Source organism: Nannospalax galili, unplaced genomic scaffold, assembly GCF_000622305.1.
Source record: "Nannospalax galili isolate Female #2095 unplaced genomic scaffold, S.galili_v1.0 scaffold284, whole genome shotgun sequence".
NCBI classification, from domain to species: Eukaryota; Metazoa; Chordata; class Mammalia; order Rodentia; family Spalacidae; genus Nannospalax; species Nannospalax galili.
Window position 1 is genome coordinate 6,927,869 of NW_008354281.1, and position 20,996 is coordinate 6,948,864.

General features: G+C 45.2%; 1 protein-coding gene and 1 non-coding gene across 3 annotated transcripts in view; both read right to left on the reverse strand.

The window, feature by feature from the left end:
- Positions 1 to 20,214, reverse strand: part of Baalc (BAALC binder of MAP3K1 and KLF4) — an 85,329-nt gene extending 65,115 nt beyond the window's left edge. Inside the window, exon 1 of one of the 2 annotated variants that reach the window (XM_008851549.3) lies at positions 19,838 to 20,200. In XM_008851549.3, coding sequence (XP_008849771.1) covers positions 19,838 to 19,997 — 160 coding nt within the window. In that variant the 5' untranslated portion in view covers positions 19,998 to 20,200. Of the gene's footprint in view, positions 1 to 19,837 lie in introns of both variants that reach the window. The other variant, XM_008851550.3, reaches the window with a different exon arrangement.
- LOC115067431 lies at positions 5,414 to 5,577 on the reverse strand. The gene has a single exon (XR_003846853.1). It is a non-coding gene; the product is annotated as a U1 spliceosomal RNA (small nuclear RNA).
- Positions 20,215 to 20,996: the final 782 nt, after the last annotated feature.

A 20,996-nucleotide genomic window follows, 5' to 3' on the forward strand; every position in this document is an offset into this window, starting at 1 on the left:
AGGTCCTTTTCAAGAGAAGCCAGTGCTCTTAACCACTGAGCCATCTCTCCAGTCCTCATATCTTTTTTAAAAAGATTCCTTATCCAGGACTTGAGAGATGGTTCAGTAATTAAGGACATTTGCTGCTCTTGCAGAAGACTCAGGTGTGGCCAACACCATCAGGTGGCCCACAACCACCCATAACTCCAGCTCCAGAGGATCCAAAGCCCTCTTCTGGCCCCTGTGGGCACCTGTGCATATATGGCATACTTCCCCTCACACACACACACACACACACACACACACACACACACACATATATATAATTTTAAAATAATGATAATTAAATTTGAAAGAGCTCTTATTCTTTAGCTATTTGTACTAATGTATTTACGATAAAGTTATGATTCCTAGAATTTGCTCCAAAATTATCCACTTGGTAAAGAGGAGTGAAGGCAGAGATGAGACCAGGTTTGTCCTGTGCTCATTGCTGATGCTGAGTGATGGGCACCTGGAGGTTCATTAGACTTGTCTCCAAATTTTCATGATCATAGATAGCATATATGTATTTCAAATATAAGTATATGGTTTAAAATTTTATAACTTTTTATATGTGTGTGTGGTGATATGAATGAAAATGTCCTCCATAGGCTCCAAGTGTCTGGATATTTTGTCCCCAGATGATGGCGCTGTTTTGGGAGGTCTTAGAAGGTGTGGCTGTCCTGGAGAGAGCACGTCACTGGGGGGTGGGCTTAGAGAGTTCTTAAGCCTTGCCAGATGTCCAGTCACTCTCTTGCTTCCTGTGCCTGCATGATGTGAGAGCTTAGCTTCTGCTGCTCCTGCTCCAGCCACCTCCAGCCACCATGCCTCCCCACCACGATGGACTGTAATTCCCCTGGAACTGTAAGCTCAAATAAACTCTTCTATAAGTTGTTTTGGTCAGTGTTTCCATCACAGCAACAGAAAAGTGACTAATACAGTGTATTTGAAAGGTTACATGAAATAGCCTTAGGTTAGGCTGGGTATGGTGGTGCATGCCTTTAGTTCCAGCACTTGGAAGGCAGAGGCAGGCAGATCTCTGTGAGTTTGAAGCTAGCCTAGTCTACATAGCAAGTTCGAGGCTAGTGAGGGCTACATAGTGAGACTTTATCTCAAAAAACCACACACACATATACACACACACACACACACACACACACACACACACATCCCTTAGGCTGTGATTAAGGGATTCCAGAATTGCTTTGAGTAACTGCACTCAAATAACATGCTGCTGAATTGAATCCATCATCTGTGTGTGTGTGTGTGTGTGTGTGTGTGTGTGTGTGTGTATACATGTTATACCACCTTCTTGTATGACTTTTTGTTACGTTTCCTAAGGTTTTCCACATGGATTTGGGATTTGAGGGCCCCAAGAATAGTCACTGTTTGAATTCTGAATTCATAACCCAAAAAAGAAAAAAAGAAAAGGTCTAAAAAGCATGGGCACATATGGGAGCTTTGGTTAACATTTTTAGCAGCTTCTATTTAAATGACATCTCTAGGAAGTTCACTGGGGCTTTTCTGAAGCCTTACATAATGGCTAGCAGCCCCTTGCCTCTGCAAAGGAACACCTGCTTCACAAAAGTAAACACCAGAACAGAACACCATTCATCAGCTGCCCAGACTCAGAACCAACCAGACGTGCAGCAACTTTCTAAAAACCCTCAAACCTGGCATTTCAGCCCATGGCCATCACTGAGAGCTGAGGAGAGGTGAGCACATAAAGGGGTGATTATTCCCTGTGCCAGCAAGAAGCAACGTTCTAGGTGGGCTGTCTGAACCAGGGCCACTTAGGAAAACAGCCTAGGCCATGGCAGTTCTCTTGAAGCTCTCAGTCAACAGAGGCCTGAGTGGAAGGGACAGAAGGGACCCAACATTCCCAGGAACCCCAGGCAGGGAAGTAGCAAGGCGATGAAATTAATCTTCAGATGCCCCCTGCCTTACCGTGGGGGATGCAGAAAGATGCTTCTCAAACCAAGAGTTTGATAAATATAAGATCTCAAATACACATACTTTAATGTCCTAATGTTCATCAGAGATTATTTAGCAGTCTTTAAAAACTGCCTTCAACGTGAAAAATAGGCCATTGATTCATGCCCTGGTCATTACGTAAGCATTCAGTGTGTGCAAAGCTATGTAGAGGTGTGCTTGAGGGCTGGGACCAGTCACAGCAAACCTTGTCCTCTTTCCTGTCTTCTCCACCATCTTTGGCCTTAAAGTCAATGACTCTGAAATCTAGAAGTACCAGAAATCCACCTAGGGCAAAAGTGGTCATTGGATTGGGGCTAGTGGGATGGCTCAGTGGGTGAGGGCACCACACAACCTGAGTTTGATCCCTGAAATCCATATGGTAGAAAGAGAGAGCCTGTTCCCTAAAGTTGTCCTCTAACCTACACACACACACACACACACACACACACACACACACACACACAGGCACACACACTGAATAAATTTAATTTAAAAAATTAAAAATAGGACTGGAGAGATGGCTCAGAGGTTAAGAGTACTTGTTCTTTTTTTATGCCGGACATGGTGGCACACACCTTTAGCCCCAGCACTTGGGAGGCAGGGGCAGGTGGATCTCTGTGAGTTCAAGGCCAGCCTGGTCTACATAGTGAGTTCCTGTCTCAAAAAAACCAAAAAAAAAAAAAAAGAGTACTTGCTATTTTATTAGATCTGAATACTTATGTTCCAGCAGCTCACAAACAGCTGTGGCTCCAGTTCAAGGGATCTGACACCCTCTTCTGACCTCCACAGGCACTTGTACACACATGTGCACATATAATCACACAGATAACACACAAATGAAAAAGAAAGTCTTTCTTTAAAAATTAAAAATAAAGCTATTATAGCAGTCACTGTTTAGATGTTCTTGCTTCCTTCTGTGTGTGTGTTTTTTAGTAGATGGAATACCACTGAAATTGGCCAATAGCCCATGGAAAACAGATGATGCAGAGACCCAAAAGAGGAGGAAGATCATCCCACACCTACCACCCCCTCCAAGGCTCAGGGATTTTTGCAGAAGAGGTTGGTGGAAAGAATGTAAGAGCTGGAGGAAGGGATGGAGTGTTAACTGGAAGTGTCCTCTGACCACTATGCCCGCAAGCTATAGTCACACCTCCTTCCCATGCTCATCAAGGAATCGAGGGAGGAGTCAGTTACCCCTCCCACCCAATTAGTTGACCTTAGCTACTTGTGGGAGGAGGGGCAAAGGGTATATAAGCTGAGAACACCAAGATGCACCTCTCACCATTTTGTGCAGCTGCTGGGAGGTCACAAGATCTGTATTTGAGTGTGGACTTTACGGCGCAGCCATAAATATAGGGCATCCACTCTTCTGTAAATAAACCCCTTCCTTATGCTCTGCTAAAATAATAATTATAATAATAATAATAAATAAAATATTTTAAAAAGAAACTCACAACTGAAAATAAATAAATAAAAAATTAAAAATAAGCCAGGTGTGTTGGCATATACCTTTAATCTTAGCACTCAGGAGGCAGAGGCATGTGGTTCTCTGTAAGATCAAGGCCAGCCTGGTCTACATAGCAAGTTACAGGACAGCTGGGGCTGCAGGGAGATCCTCTCTCAAGAATACCAATAAATAAATAAATAATAAATAAATAAATAAGTAAATAAAAATTAAAGTGGGCATTGGAACACAGGCATGCTCGTTCATTTGTGTCTTGCCCATAGCTATGTTGGCATTGAAAATTATGAAGTTGAGGAACTGCAAAAGAAATCATGTGTCCCACGGAGTCTAAAATGTTTACCTCTGCAGACAGTTTTCTGACCTTGACCTGGTCTCCATGAGTCCTTGGGACAGCAGGATCAGCATCACTTGGGTGCTTGTCAGAAATGCAGAATTTAAGGCTGCCCTAGACCTTTGAACTTGCCTCTATATTGGCCAAGATTACTTGTTAAACATACAGACTTTTGGTTCCCACCCCACTCTACCAAGTCAGAAGCCTCAAATGTCTTTGATTCAGGTTTCCCCAGTGAACCTCAATGTGGAGGCTACCTGAAACGAAAAGATGAATGAATAATGACTCCTACCTATCCAGGGCAAGGGCTCCCCCTTCAGGCTCCAATTCCACATTGTCCAATTCCACATTGTGGGGAAAGTTGACAGCTGAAGGCCTGCAGCTGAATGCCTCTTTAGGAAGTGCCCTCTATGGAAGGTGGTACCTATAACCAAGTTCTTGTCCATTTGTCTGCCCAATATAGACTAAAATCACTGAAGGGCCATCCCAGCTCTCCAAATGAGCTGCTGAGGTCCCTATTGCAGTAGCCATTCAACTGCTTCCGTGTTCACCCACATCTGTCACCTGGTGTCCCTTGCACCCTTAAAAGTGCATCTCAGAGGCCTGGAGAAATGGCTCAGTGACTAAGAGCATTGGCTGCTCTTGCAAAGGACCCAGGTTCAATTCCCAGTACCGGTTGGCAGTTGACAACCATCCATCCATAACTCCAGTTCCAGGAGAATCTGACTTCCTCTTCTGATCTCTGTTGGCATTGCACAATACAGGTGCACTTACATAACATGCAGGCAATACATTCATACACATAAAATAAAAATAATAAAAAATAATTTTTAAACGTACAGCTCAGATTCTGTGAATCAGTCCTAAGAGCATACAGTAGGATAAATCACAGTTATAAATCAGAAAATTCAAAAGAGAAGAAGTATCCCAAAAAGCATGTGTTAGAAGGGTCCTGTGATTGAGCTGTGAGGGCAGGTCTTTGGGGGCAGGGGCAGTGGGATACAGAGATTCAAAGAGCTCCCTGGTTAAGTCGAGTGGAGCTAGTGGGTGACAAGGCTGGAGAGAAAGCTTTAAGGGCCAGGCTGACATTTGCTTCTTCACATCTAGTGAGCAATGGGGAATCATGACAGACTTTGAGCAGGACAGCCTGACAATGATCCAGTTGTGTCAGGATATCCCCTGGCAATAGTGTGAATGGAATTGGAATGGGGGTAGGAAGGTCCAGTCTCGAAGCTGTCGGAAACATCTATGTAAACAATGAAAGTAGAGCTAGCAGCCTGGCCAAGGAGAGCGGAGAGGAAAGGCCACAGAGAATGAGGCAGGCCGAGGTTCTACACCCCACCCCCCATCTTACAACTTTCATGCATTTAGACAAGTCCCATCACCTCTCTAACGCCCCATCTGTAAGACAGAAATAACAGAATTAGATGATTACTATGCCATGCTTGGCACACACTGGGCACCCAAAGAAGGCAGGCCATGCTCATGAGACAGTGACTGCATTCATGTGTGCCTGCACACACATCAGGTTATCAGCCCATCAAGCAAGTTAGAGTCACAAAAACAGCTTGACTGTCTGGAGGGTGATTGGTTACTCTGTTTTGTTTGGTTCTCTCTCTCTTTTAAATGAGAGAGCATGAGCACAGTCCCCCACTACCACAAATTCTGCAGTTGAGTTTCCCACATTTGGGGAAATTGCAAGGGTCAGCATATCCAGAGTGCAATGTATAAGCCTCGCCCTGGGAAAACAGCCTTTGTGATCACAGTATCTCTCCTGCCGGGTAAGTATTGGAGAGTGGTTCTTGGAGGAAATAATTGAATGTGGCCTTGGTTTCAGACATGTTTGTTGTTTACTGAGGTGTTTAAACCTGCATCCCTCCTTTTAGGAAGGGTGCACAGGCCACTGCAGCTTCTTTGTAACCAATGTCATGCCCTGTTGTCATGGCAACCAGTTTTCCCAACAGCCCTGCTGTTTTCCACAAATCTGGTTTCCTCATGTGCTAAAGCCCACAAGCAAGGAAATATTTTTGTTTTGTTTTTTTCTAACCTTCCATAGGAAGTGCTGTCAGCTCTTCAGATTTGCCAACTATCTGGGGCTTCTCCCACAGAAGCCCCCATTCTGAGCATCAGCATGACCCTGCCCAAGAAACCTCCCCAAATGTTCCCACTCATGGGAAGCTGTTGCCGTAGAATATCAGCTGGTTCCTCTGTCTCTGAGCCATATTAACCCTGCAGGAAAGGGAAGCAGATAGAAAAGGAATGCCCACCACCCACTTCATGAACACAGCACAGAATTCAATGTCAAAATACCATTCTATGAAATTTAAGGTTAGCGCACTGTTGCATTTTTTAAGTTGTTTTCGGGGGTGAGGCTATAGCTCAGTGGTACATTGTGTGCCTAGCAATGTAGATGGTCCTGGATTCAAACCCCAACACCTCAAAAATAAGTTATTTCAGCATTAGAATATTTAGTTAGTTTGTTATGTATTTCTTTATACAGGTTATCATGTAGCCCAGGCTGGCCTCCCACTCACTATGTAGCAGAGGATCACCTCGAACTTCTGATTCTCCTGCTTATACCTCTGGAGTGTGGGGATTATGAATATATGCCACCACACCAGTCTTGTTAGGTTCTGGGGCTCAGACCCAGGACTTCCTGCATACTAGGCAAGCACTGAGCTATATCCCCAGCACATGTAATCTTTTAGTAAATGTTAGCCTTAGGTATTCACTTGACCCATGACAATATTTTTAACTATCATTATAGCAATGTCTTAAACGCTACCAGCCATGTCACCTTAGTTTCTGGCAGACTTTCCCGCACTCCCACCACTACTTCCTTTCCTCCTTCATCCTTGCTCCTGCGAATCGAACCTCCTTCTCTAACCACAGCCTAAGAATGAGAGATGCAGCCACCCTGCTGGCTGCCTACCCAGTATCTGCTCTCTTCCCTTCTTACCCAAAAGGGCTGTGATGCTTTCCAGATCTCACATTTTCAGTGGAAGCACTGGTTTCCATGACACCTTTACTGCTAAGAACCTGTATCATACAGATCTGGTCATTGAGACCCAAGCCCAGTTCTTTGGGTACATGGAAAGCAGTTGTTCTCTGGCTCAGAAATGTAACCAGGGAGAATATACCTTTCTGCCCTTCCTCCCTCTTCTCATCTAAAGTAAGACAGTGTAGCATCTTGCAGCCAGGAGGTGAGATCCACGTACTAAGGATGGCAGAGCAGGAAACTCAAAGGAGCCTCAAGAGCTCCCAGAGCAGCTGCAGCCACCCACCCCAGACTTCTGGTGCAGACCCTCTACTTGCTAAACTGACCTTCTGTTCATGCAGCCAAACACAGTTTCTAACTGGTATAGAAAGAGACAAGAGTTTCCTTCAACAAATATCCACTCACTGGGCCCTGTGCTGAGTGCTTGGGCTACAACAATGGGTGAGTCAGTCCAACCCTTGACCTCATGGAATGAGGAAGTCAACTAAAAAACACTAGGTGAACGAGACAAAGACTGGTCTTAAGAAGGAAATAACCAGACAGGCACTGGGGAAGGCTGGTATCCCTGAGGAGTGACAGCCGAACTCAGAGCTGAAGGGATAGTTGGGGTTAAGCATGTAAAAGGATGTGACTTTTGTAGAGGAAGCACAGTCCAGCAAATGCCAAGGCCTGGTAATAGGAAAGGACTCCATGTATTCAAAGAACAGAAAGGAACAGTGTGGCTGGGACAAAATGAGAAAGAACAGGATAAACAATACTGGAGATGCAGCAGGGAATGAGTCAGGCAGAGCCCTGGGAAACAAGGAATGCGAATGGGATCTTTATTCTACATATAGTAGAGAAGGAAGTGATCAGAAAATACTGACCAAAAGAGTAACAGGACTTGCCATTGTGTTTAAAAGATGTCCCCTCTGTCAGTCATGGTGGTTACACTCCTGTTATATTAGCAGTCAAGGAGGACGGTGTGAGTTCAAGGCTACCCTGGGCTACATAGTAAGACACTGTCTCCAAAACAAACTGTTTTCCCTATCACATGAAAATGAATGTTGTACTGTCTTGTTTTTGTCAACCTGCCACAAACTAGAGTCACCAGGAAAGAGGGACTCTCAGTTGAGGAATTTCCTCCATCAAACCAACCTATATACATACCATGGGGCATTTTCTTGATTGCTAGTTGATGTAGGAAGGCCCAGCCCACTGTGGGCTACTGGGTAGTGGATCTGTGCTGGATAAGAAAATTGGTTGGAGGGGGCTGGATAGATGGCTCAGTGGTTAAGAGCACTGGTTGCTCTTGCAGAGGACCCAGGTTCAAATCCCAGCACCCACATGGCAGCTAACAACTGTCCGTAACTCCAGTTCCAGAGGAGCCAATGCCCTCTTCTGACCTCCATGGGCATTGCATGACATGGATGCACTTACACGCATGTAGGCAAACACTCATCTACATAAAATAAAAATAAAAATAAATAAATAAATAAATAAATAAATAAATAAATAAATAAGATTGGTTGGCATACCAATTTGTTGACATTTCTATGCTTTTTCTCCCCTTAGGCTGATATTCCAGAAAGTTACAGTCTCTGATGCTCAGCTACCATAGTCACCACTCCAAATCCCCATCCTCCTGGTGCTTCAGACCTAACCACCATTCACCACCACCCCATCCCCCCGCACATACACAACTTTTTCCTGGTATGTGGGCTCATGGACTGGGTTACATGGAAGAATGTAACTTTTCCTTTTTGTTGTTGTTGTTGTTGTTAAGACAGGGTCTCACTATGTGGCCCTGGAACTCTCTGTGTAGACCAGGCTGGCCTGGAACTCACAATGATCATCCTGCCTCTGCCTCCCTCCTGAGTGCTGTGATTAAAGGCATGTGCCACCACCCCCCAGGCTGTCTGTAGCTTTTCAACTCTATAATAAACTAAAAAGCACCCAGGCAAGTAGTCACCCTCTGCTAGCTATGGAGGGGAGGAGCTAGAGTTTCCTGCTTATGATTCGTCAATGAGCTCTAAAGGAACCTCATAATGAAAATGGACCATGATGATTTATTTCTTACATAGGTGACAGAAGAAAATAGAGAATTCACAGCAGCTCTTTGATTTATTTTGGTATTCAGAAGGAAAGAACAAGGTAACGCTGGGTCTGTAATATGGGAACTGTCCAAATAGAATTGCTGGGAGGTTATGAGGAGACCCCCCACCACCACCACCAAGTTTAGCGCATGGATTGCTAGAGGCACAGCGATCATCACTCATGTTCCTCTCCAGCAGTGACAGGTAGTGACAAGGGTATAGGAAGCAGAGGGACACAGTGACCCAAGGCTAAAGATTGTCATGACAAGCTCAGGCAACCCTGAGAGAGTGAAGGGGTCCTCACTGATAGCATAGACTCTGAGCCCTTCATACTTGTGGCTACACTCATTCCTTAATGATTTCCATCCCACCACATGAGAACTAAAGCCTAGAATAGCTGAGACCTGCTCAAGGTCACACAACTAATAACTATAGTTAAAGTCAGATTCCCAAACCACAGAACTATAGTGTCTCCAAGCAAAGTAGTAAGAAGGATGCTGGACAAAGAAGGGGAGAGGTCTGAGGACTCAGGGCCATAGTGCATGGGAGGCGCTGGCTTGGTAGCAAGGGAGGAAGTGTGGGATGCTTAGCCAGATCTCTCTGTGTGGTCCCATGAGTGTGGCTGCATTAAAGCATGGGACAGTGGTTTGGAGAAGATCAAGGAGCTCTTGGTTGGATCCCAGCTAAAAGGCATCTGGATCACAGCACTGAGTCAGCATCACCACCAAGGAAGGCTAACTGAATTCAGAATCAGGGAGAAATTTGCACCTTTTGTACAGCAGATGAGACTAAATCACTACTCAGCTTTTTGGCTTTACTTCCTTATACAAAAGTTTCATGACCAGGCATAGGCAGATATTCCACATCTGTCCTCTACTGAAATGGGGAGCAAGAGAGTCCCAAGTGGAAGCTTTTAGGGCAATTTTATTAGAATTTTAAAAAATCCTCAGGGCAGGTGAGCTGGTAATCAGCTGTCTTGAGAAGAATGGTGGGGAGAAGGAAAGGAAGCCACGAGGCAAGTTTACAGCCTGCATGGAGGGCAGACACATGGCAGCCACATGGCTGGGAAGAGGAAGCTTTAGAGGAAAAGTAAAGGAATACAAAATGCTGGGGGCAGCCCAAGCCTTAAAGAAAGCATGTTTAGAAAAGGGATAGGAAGAAGAGAAAGAGAGATTGCGCTTTTCTGAAGAATTCAGAAAATAGGGCAGACTTACAGAAACTTACATGTCTGTGGCTTTGCTCTAGGAGGGGGGATTCCAGGCAGGAAAAATTCACTCTCCTTAACACAGGTATTTCACCCATCTATTTAGCATAACTTAAGGTGAACCCACCTTCCTAGGGGTGGTCCTATGACCAGATGATTGGCCAGTGAAACTGGAAAGGTAAGTCTTCCAACAAATATACTAGAGATTTTATAGTCCTGATCAGTTAAACTTAGGGGGTTATTTGCAACTCTAACACTCGACCTAGAGATCCAGGAACAAGTGGAGTGGTACCAACCAGAACAGAGAATTGGTCAACCTGTCTGACCCCATGGTAAGACTAGGACAATAGAGCTGGTCCCTCCACCCAAACCCACACTTATGCAGAATTCATGTTTAGACATTCATAGACTATACCTCCCAGAAAACAGCTGGGGAGAATGTAAGACAGCCCCAGCCTACTGCAGGGTATAGTGGGATTACATACTCACAGTATGTATTTATCACAAGGCGGTTTTAGCCTGTATACATTTGCCTAAACTCAACTACCTTTGCTTAATATTGAAGGAAAAAAAAAGAGAGAAGGAAGGAAATTCTCTTCACTTATCTAGGGCTCCCCCACCCCTTGATTTTCCTCCTTTCCAAACTAGACTCTGACTCCCCTTCATAGTTTCCTAAACTTAAAGAGAAACAAAAATATTTTCCTTCAGCCTTGAGCTGCCAAGCAAAGGGAAAGGCTCTTCCCACTCCTTGAACTTCAAACATCTCTCTAGACTAAGCAGGTCTTCTTCCAGGGGCAGGCCTTAAAAGGAGGGCTGACCAAAGCTTGGTCTCTACGGCCTGCTTTTCTGGGCTTTCTAAAGTTTCATAAGGAATGTGCCTTTCATTTGAAACCAGAGGAATGGTATTCTTCCCAAAGATGGTTCATCTTTAAATGGGCCCAGGCAATTCTCGGAGCACCTCCCGTGGCCCTGCCCTGCAGAGCTGGACACAGGGCACCAAGCTCAGGGAGGGGTGTGTTAAGTGCCACAGAGCTGCAGGAAACAAGTCGTGTCCTCAGTCATGTAAATGCTGGCAGGAAGCTCCCATACCAAGAGGTTAAGAACTTTTAAAAAAGAAAAAACAGGCAGATGGGGTGGAGGAAGGCTTGAAATCCCTGCTGAGCAACCTCAGTATTGTGGATACTGCCCTAGGCTTAGAAACTAGAGACCCCGAGTTCCCATCAGGCACTTCTATTCCCTGTCTGGGTAACCTTGATCAATCTCTTCTCACTGAACCACACCACTTAAACATTAGAAACCCATTGTCACAGTTGTGGAGACTAGAAGTCCAAGGTCACGGCTTTGGCAAGGTTGGCTCCTCCAAGGACTGTGAGAGCGTGTGTCCTAGGTCTCTCTCCCAGCCTCCGGTGTTCTGCTGTATCCTGTGGTGCTCCCTGTGTTGAGGAAGTGTCACCCACCTCTGCCTCCACCTTCTCTTCATGTCTTTGTCTCCAAATTTCTCCTTCCTATAAGGACCAATCATGCTGGATTAGGACCCACACTCATTACCTCATTTTAATTTGATTACCTTCGCAAAGGCCCTATCATCAAATAAGGTCATATTCCTGTGTACCCAGGCTAGGATTTCAAACAGACGGATTTCAGGGAGTGAGGGACACAGCTCAGCCCATAACTTTCTAAAGGAACTTCACCCCCACAGAGATGGAGGCTTGGTCACAATTTGGGCTAGGGATACAGAGTATGCCCATCAAGTCTGTACTACAGATGGGGAGCCAAGGTGGCAGTCAGATGTCCAGAGAAGCTCCGTGGGAGTCCTGGCAGAGATTGTAGTTGAAACCAAATGGCTTGCTGGGAGTAGCTAGAGGCTGTGAGCCAGATATGGAAAGGCTCCAGGCAGGCTTCGGCCAAGAACAACTGGTTCAGATACCCAGCTTCACTTAGGAGGTGCACAGATCCTAGATGAAGGCATCCTGAAGGAAGAACCTGAGGATCTAAGCCTGAGTGACTGCTGTACACAGGAGAATCTAGGATGATGGCAAGGAAGCTATCCTATTCCCACTGGAGCCCAAGAAGCCAGAAGATGATTCTGGAATGCACTTCACCAACAGGGGAATCACCCTGAATTTATCTTTGGTTAGAGTCAGAATTATGTTATCTAGTGTCCAACAAAGACAAGGTTCAATGAATTGATGTGTAAGACAAAAGCATCTAAAATGAGACCAAGAAAGACTAAGTTTCATGTGCAGAGCTAGCATGTCCATCCATTTGTTCCTTTTCGCAGTCATTCAACACCTGTGTGGTAGATGCTGGGCATGCAAATCTCAGTGTAATGTAACCCCAACCTGGAGGAGCTCACAGCCCAGTTAGAGAGAGAGCTTGTGAATAGGGCTGGGCAAGACAATGTGCCCAGTCTTATCACTGGACCCAGGGCAGGACATGGCCGTGAGACATAAGATTTGCTAGTCCTTTATGAACTCCCTGGGTTTGTTACTACCTTTTGGTTTGGTGGGGTTTTTTTTGGTTTTTTTTTTTTTTTTTTTTTGTGTGTGTGTGTGTGTGTGTGTGTGTGATTTTTGTAAATCACCCTTTAAAAGAAAAGGGCTTGGGCTGGTGAGATGGCGCTGTGAGTAAAGGTGTTTGTTGTGTCAACCTGGCACCTGAGTTCAATCTCAGGAACCCATGTAAAGGTGGAAAAAGAGAACAGACTCCACAAAGTTGTCCTCTGACATCCACATGTATGCCATAGCATGCACACCCCCAACCATACACAATAATAATGATTGTAGTACTAATAATAATAAATTAAATTAAATTAGTGTTTAGCATAACAGAATGTTTTCTTATTTACCTGATCACACATAATAATAATGATGGTAATAATCATAATCATAATAAATAAAATGAGTATTTAGCATAACAGAATGTTGTCTTATGCAACTGATAGGTAAACAAGAAGTTTAAAAAGATGAGTAAATGGAACTGATGAGGGTCTATAGGAAAAAAACAACATTTTAAAACTTACCTATTCAAGAGAGCCCCCTCAAGTTCCTACCACAGTCTGGCATAGGATTAGACACAGGAATACAAGGTGAGTGAAAAGAGCCTCTTCCTTTCCTAACCAAGCCATCATCCTTGAGGGTAGCAGACATTAGTCAATAATTTTTTTAAGCACCAGTGGTGGCAGGTATCTAGAAGGAGTTGGGGCTGGAGTAGAAGGATTCATCCACAGAAAGCCCCAATGGGGAGGGGCTTTCCCCAAGGTTCTCACTCTCAGGACAGCACTCAGGGAGGCCAGCCTGCTTCCTCAGTCCCTCCCACATAGAAGGGGCTGTGGGAACAGCCTGCTTCCTTGGCTTGGCTCCTCAGAGATTTGTGCACACAGTAACTCCCTAGGCAGAATGAACTACTTGGTCCCCAAACTCCTCCAACTCTTCCCTTTATCCTCTTCCAGTATGGACCATGCTAACCTGATGTGTCATGTTTGTGCTGTCTCTCATTTAACATTCACTTTTTGAAATAAGGAAACATGGCTCACTCTTCATGCTAAATGTCTACTGCATGAACAAAAGAACAAGCAAACATTATTCATCTTCAGTCTGTAAACACAGGGAAACAAAGACCTAGAATACCCCTTCATAGCATTATCAGAGTGAATGGTCAACAAATTTAATCCTTAATTGGAAACCACTAGATGAATTTTAACAGCACTAAATGCAAAAATCCCAAATTGCAGGAATCACAGGGGAGGAGGGAAGGGAGGTCATTCATATTTTTTTTTTAAAAGTCATTCATGAGGCTGGAGAGATGACTCAACAGTAAAGAGTACTGACTACTCTTTCAGAAGACCTGGGTTTGATTCCCAGGACCCACATGGCGGCTAAGAACCGTCCTTAATTCCAGTTCCAGGGGAATCCAATGCCCTCTTCTGACCTCTGTGGCATTGCACAACACGGGTGCACTCACATACATGCAGGCAATACACTCGTACACATAAAATAAAAATAATGAATAAAATATTTTTAAAAGTCATTCATTTAACATTTATTCAGTGCCACTATATTCCAATTACTGTCCCAAGTTCTGAGTATATATCAGGGAAATCACAATATCCCTGATGTCATAGAATTTCAATTTAATTAGAACAATCCAAGGGTTTTGACTAATCACAAGCTTAGTGTGAGTCATCAAGGAAATAGAGCCACAAAAGTAGACAAACAAATCCTAACCTAATTTCACCTGCTCCCTAAGAGGTTCATTCAGGGGCCACTTCAGAAAGTCCCTTGAGTTGCCCTGTGCAACTGAGTGGACATCAAGAGCCTGGACCCAACCTGAAGCCCCTTGTATCAGGAAGGACCCAGATGAAGTGAGTACCCTGTTTAGAGAATACAGTCAAGTCCACAAGAGGTGAGAAAATGATTAAAGAATTGCATATTTGGCCTGGTGGAGTGATGGAAAGAGGATATGGACAGCATTTTCCATAACTAGAGAGCTATTTATATAAGGTGTGACCCCATAGGGCTGGATGTCACCAAGTGGAAATCAGAGGAAGTCAGAAGAATATCTCACAAGAAGGTACTCTGCAGTGGTGTGGGAAGCCTCCTACCCTAAGGAAGAGAGATCTTGTATTAATTATTTCAGTTGCTACAATAAAACATCATGACCAAGGCAACTTATGAAGGAAGAGTTTATTTGGCTTATGGTTCCAGAGGGATAAGAGTCCATCATAGCAGGGGAGGCTTGGCAGGAGGCAGCCAAAGCAGAAAGCTGAGCGTTCACATCTTCAAGATTCAGCAGGAAGCAAGCAAGAGCAAGTTGGAAGTGGGGCAAGGCTATCGGCTCTCAAAGCCTGTCTCTAGTGATGTGCCAACTATGCCATACCTCCTAAAGATCGGGCACATCCATCATCCTGCAGGTGAATGAAGGACTAGAGGAGACTCCTGAAAATAATCAACCAGAGTCTCTGATCACTGAAAAGGGTTCTAGGCAAAATGCCTTCTCCTAAATTAAAGATTCATGACCTCCCCAAACAGTGCCACCAAATGTTCAAATACTTGAACTTATTGGGGATACTTCTCATTCAAACCACCTCAACTCCCATCCTAAGGGAGAGACAGAGGAAATGGTGCTTCCTGAGAGCAGACTGCACTATTAACTGCAAAACAAGAATTCTACAACCAGCATGGTATGGTGGCACACAACTTTAATCCCAGCACTCAGGAGGCAGAGGCAGGCAGATCTCTGTGAGTTTGAGGCCAGCCCAGTCTACATAGTAAGTTCTAGTCAGGGCTACATAGTGAATCCCTGCACCCTGCTGAAAAAAAAAGAAAGAAAGAAAACTAATCCCTATTAATCCGCAAATCAGTGTTTAGAAGTGTGATTTTGGGTCAGACAATTCTGGGATGGAAAAGTTGCTCACACTCTAAGCCTCTTTCCTGGCTTATATAAAGGAAAAAGTGTCAATAGTTCCTACTTCATCCTTGTTATATACATTAAGTGAGGCGATTTACATTACGTACCAAATTCAGTGCCTGGCCTTTAATATAAGCCATGAGTAAATAGTAGCTAATGATAATATTAAGTGGTTGTATTCGTTCCTTTTCTGTTGCTGTGATAAGACACCATGATCAAGGCAACTTATAGAGGAAGAGTTTGTTTGAGTTTATGGTTCCAGGGGTAAGGGTCCGTAATGGTGGAAGAGATGGCAAAAGGAGGTGGCTGGAGCAGAGCTGAGTGATTATATCTTCCAGCAGACCCAGGAAGCCAAGAGACTGGAAAGCTGGCAAGACTTAAGAACTCTCAAAGCCCACCCCCAGTGACCTGCTTCCTCCAGCATGGCCACACCTAAAAGTTCTGTGACCCTCCCAAACAGCACCACAAACTGGGGACAAAATGTCCAAATACTTAGAGCCCCTGGGGACATTCTCATTCAACCGTCACAGTGGTCTTCACTTTATCTATCTTTTAGCTTATTTAGGTAAATCATTTTGGTCAAATTCTTCAAAACTTGTTTTAAAAATTGCTATACTAAAACAATTATTTAAGACTATAAAGAACTACTTTAGAGAAACTTGGAGCATTTTATTCTCAAAATTCATTTCTAAATTAGAAAAAAAATCTAAGGAAGATATTTGTAATTTTAGAAAGGTATTGGCAAATATATGGAGATGGCACTAAGAGGTTACTGATATATGGAATGGCTGAACTGGGTAGGTTGAGGAAATCTCCATCAGACAACAGAAGTGAAAAATCAATCCAGCAAACTGGTTTTATGAGGATTAAACCATACCAGACCAATCTAATTTCCTTCTGTGACAGTGACGGACAGCAATGGATATCAGATCCCATAACTTCAGCTAAGTCTTCAATTCCAGCCTACATAATAGTAGGATCTAAAATTTTAATTGAATTCTGATGACTGTTGAAGATGATCTCCAAGAACAAGGAGCAGAGCCTCAGTGTCAGTTTTGAGTGAGGAGGAGCACTAAGAAACTCAGTTGTGGAACTGGCATAAAAATATGCCTCCCATCCACCCACAGTAAATTGCAGAGCTCTTCTGCAAATATTGATGGAAGAGCTGTCATATGACACACCCTCAATCTGAATAGGGAATGAGGAATTGAAGAGAGATTCCAAAGCAGCTCTGCCTAAATGGTGCTTCTCAGTAGATGTGGTTGTGAGTTGGGATGTGGGATCCTAAGGATTCTTTAGGCTGGGGCAGATGTTTCCATGGAGTGGGATAAAGTTGGGGGAGAAACTTCTTAAAAATAAAAGCTATGGGATCAGAAAGACTCTCGAGAGAACCTAGGTAAGCTGATTCAAGTCGGGGGGCGGGGCGGGCATGTCCAATAGCAAACACTGCAAGGAAGAGAGGAGAGGAGGCTAAGAAGAGCGGAGGCAAGTGAAGAGCAGCTTTAGATGGAGTGCCTGCTCACTGAAAAGCCCTTATGAATCGCTTCTCTGCCTTCTGGCTAAGATCAAGTGCAGAAAACCTTCATGAAACCCCAACCTTGTGTCACATGTGCCCTAAGCACAGAAGACACAGAGAATTGGGCCCACTCCCTACTCTCAAAGGCTCTGAGGTTAAGGTGACCATTTGACACTAAGGGAGAGTGATTAGGGGCCCAGAAAGAAGGGGTTCTTGAGAGTTGAGGGAACTGGGGTGAGAGGTTGAGGGAGTATTCGGACAGGGACAATTCATCTGAGAGTCCATTTCCCTTGGATAATGACTTCCAGTGCCCTCTCCAGTTCATTTTGGTTGATTTTTACAAAGCCACACTCTCTTGAATCCAGCTCTTCCATTTGATCACCTTCATCAGAAAAAGGACTGCTAAAAACAGAAAAGACTGACATTCTGGATTTCTAGCCATTACATGGCCCCCAGTAGCCTGGGGGTAAGTTCCCTAGTAAAGCACCAGCAGGAGGCAGATGAGGCAGAGGGAACTCTGAGGAAGAAAAGAATAGGGCATCCTGGCTGGTGGCCCAGGGTGGCAGAAACCCAGCAGATTTGTAATTTTTTTCAGATGACCTACTCTAACTGGAGATAATGAGTTTCCAGGCTACAAAGCCACAGGAAACAAGCTACTCTTCAAAGTCTCCACAGAACACCAATGCACTCCATGCAAAACTTCGATGTAGAAATATCCCACTCCTACCCCTTAAGACTGATGGAAATTTCTAGGGAATTACAATGATACTGTTCATCTAAGATACTGTCTCTGGACTAGAGTTGAGCCCCTCCTCTGAACAATGCTGGTCTTTAGGACCACCTACCTTGTAAGGCTGTCCCATGTTTGGAAAGGTTCCATGGATAAGTGTGCCTGTCCCAAGCCTCACCTGTTGCAGAGGCCAAATTTAATGATACATAGACTGTGAGTAAGGATGACAGAATATTGAATAAATGTTGGAAGACTTGAGGAGCATATATGTACATATTTATCCAATCCGTAGCAACTTTTACACACACACACACACACACACACACACACACACACACACACTGTCACCAAGGCAACCATTTTTTGAAGCTGCACTTTGTTCTTTTTCATGCTGAATTTTTTCAACCTTATTTCCTTGCTGTACAGCCCTGGCCTTGGATTCTCTGTAGAGAAGTGTTCTTATCCTCTTTCTAACACCGAATTCAGCCAACACATCTGGTAACTTGCTGGATACATCAGCAACACAAAATAACCATTATGATCACTGAGTCAGAACATGTAAAGATAAATTCAGTATTATGGCAGCTTTCCCAGGCAGGCCAGCAGAGGTATATGCCTGTAGTCACAGCTACTGGGGAGGCTGAGGAAGGAACAGTCCTGACACTCAAGGCCAGTCTCTGAAATATAGCCAGATCTTGTGTCCTTAAAAAAATAAAAGGAGTGAGTGTTGGCTCTGAAAGATGGAGGTATCTGCCTGGCTTAGTGGTGCACACCTTTAATCCCAGCACTTGGAAGGCAGAGGCAGGTTGATCTCCGTGAAACTGAGGCCAGCCTGGTCTACATATCAAGTTCCAGGCCAAGATGGGGCTACAGGGAAACCCTGTCTCAAGAAAAAAACAAAAAACAAAAAAAAAAAACCAGCAACAAAAGATGGGGATATCTATTCCCAAGGTTAAAGTGCAGCTCTTTTCTTTTGTCTCTTTTGAGACAGGGTCTCCCTGTAGCCCCAGCTGGCCTGGAGCTCGATATATAGGCCAGACTATGAACTCTGCTGAGTTATTATTCTTTTAAAAGGAGTTCACATTTCTTTCCTCCTTCTTAACCTTCAAATTAAACTTCATTTTTATTTTGTTATTCAAAAATGCCAATACAAAGGGAATCAGGCAACAGTTAAAACTTTAAAAATCCAAATATTGATCTGGCTTTCAACATCTATATAATAAGCAGTGAGGTCTCCTTTTTTATGTCATCAACACGTTTATGGTTAAAGGTCAGTTTATGGCAGGAGTTTTTATCTTTGCAATATTATTTTGTCTGCTTTAAAAACAAATCCTAACTTGTGACTGGACCAGAAAGTTTTCTGCATGTCTTTCTATCAGATTTCTGCTGTCTGAGGAATCACCTAGGTAAGAGTATTATACAGTCAGAATCTTTGATGCCTCCCTTCATGTAAGCATCCAAGCATTTTGGGATAAGGAGGGAAGTCCTTTTCTATGAAATAACTGGTTAGAAAGTAAGCACCAACGCAGAACCAGTGATGAGCAGGCTTGAATTTTGCCCTGAACTAGGGTTCTGAGACCCAACAGAGGGACTCATTCCCAACAGGAAGGATGGAGGAAGAGACAAGAAGACTCCAGGATCCTTGTTTAGTACATCAGGGCTGTGCCAGCCAGGTGGTCCAGTGGATGGAGAGTCACCCAACTGAGTGTACATGTGGTCAGAGGGAGGCTGGACCAAAGCATGGTGAAAGTGCACCGGGTCGGCTGGGGACCGTCAGACTGGCTGAGAGATAGACTTGTGTATGGGATGAGCTGTCCTCCCACCCACCCATCCCCAGGGACCAATGCAGTGCACTGGCTGACACAGAGGTGTTGGTTGCACAGATGCAGGGGATTAGCCAGTCCTCTGGAAGCGGCTCTCCTTGACCCGGTTCCCTGGGCTTGAGTCTACCAGCTGGTCAGTAGGCAGGTCCTGCTCTGTTCTGTCTCTGTCACTCCAACCCCAATCAAATCGTGGTGTTCCGGGTTTCCCCAGGCTCCCCTGCAGTTCTGGCTCCTCCAGGCAGCCGGGCCTCGCCCGCCCTGGGAAGCCACCCGCAGGGTGCTGGACTCACTCACCCGTGTGCAGGCCGCCCGCCTCGGGGCCGCTGTCAGTGGCGGCGGCGCTGGGCAGCGCATCTGAGTCCGTGTAGGTGAGCCAGGTGGACTCGGTCTCCCGGGTCCAGCTTTCGTAATAGCGGGGCTCGATGGCATCCGCCCGGCTCCCGCCGCAACCCATCCTCCCGTGCTGCGTGTGAACCCGGCGGCCGGTAGGCTTTTGGTAGCAGCTGCGGCTCAGCCTGGGCGATGCAGCTCCGGTCCGCGAGGAGGAGGCGGCAGCCGCAGCGACATGGGTCCCCTAGGCGCCAGCGCTGCCACCAGCGGAACTCTCGGGACGCCCTCCGCCCCTCCTCTCTGCCTCTAAGGCCCTCCTCCTCTCCACTCAACTTCCCCAGCTCCCCTCAACCTCTCCTCTCCCACCACCCAGCCGCAAGTCCCCTGATCATTGTGCCCTCCTTCCGTGCTCTGAAGGAGGCCGGGTGAAGGAGTAGCAGCAGACAGGTGGTGGGGAGAGAAAAAGGAGCTCCCAGAGGGCTCAACATCCAGTAGTCGAGATTACAGTTCCTAGGCCCCCATCCATCTGCCCACCCGCCCACTCACTCACCCACCCATCCATCCACCCATCCATCCACCCACCCATCCATCCACCCATCCACCCATTTATCCACTCACCCATCCATCCATTCACCCACCCATCCACCCACCCATCCATCCATCCATCCATCCTCCTGTCCACCCATCCACCCATCCACCTACCCACCCATCCACCTACCCACCCATCCACCCACGCATCCATCTACTCACCCATTCTTCCTTGTATTCATTCATCTGTCATTCTGGGAAAGAACTGAAAGACAAAGAAAATGACCCAATCTTCCTGATCACTTGTTCTAAAAGAAGCAGAGGTGGGGACAACCCTAGAAAATTGGGGAGACGGTGTTGCCACGAAGAATTAAGGAGCAGTCAGAGCTAATACCTGCCTTTGCTGGTTTGCAGAGTAGAGGCAGAAACTATCATTTAGATCCTGGGCCTCTAGACACATGTTACTAATAACCCTTCCAGACTTGCAACTTCATGATCTTCCAAATTTTGTTCTCAAGAAAGCAAAATGTCACCAGGACCATGCAGCATCTAGGACACTTCCTCAGTGATCTGGGAGGCATGGCAGGCTTCCCTT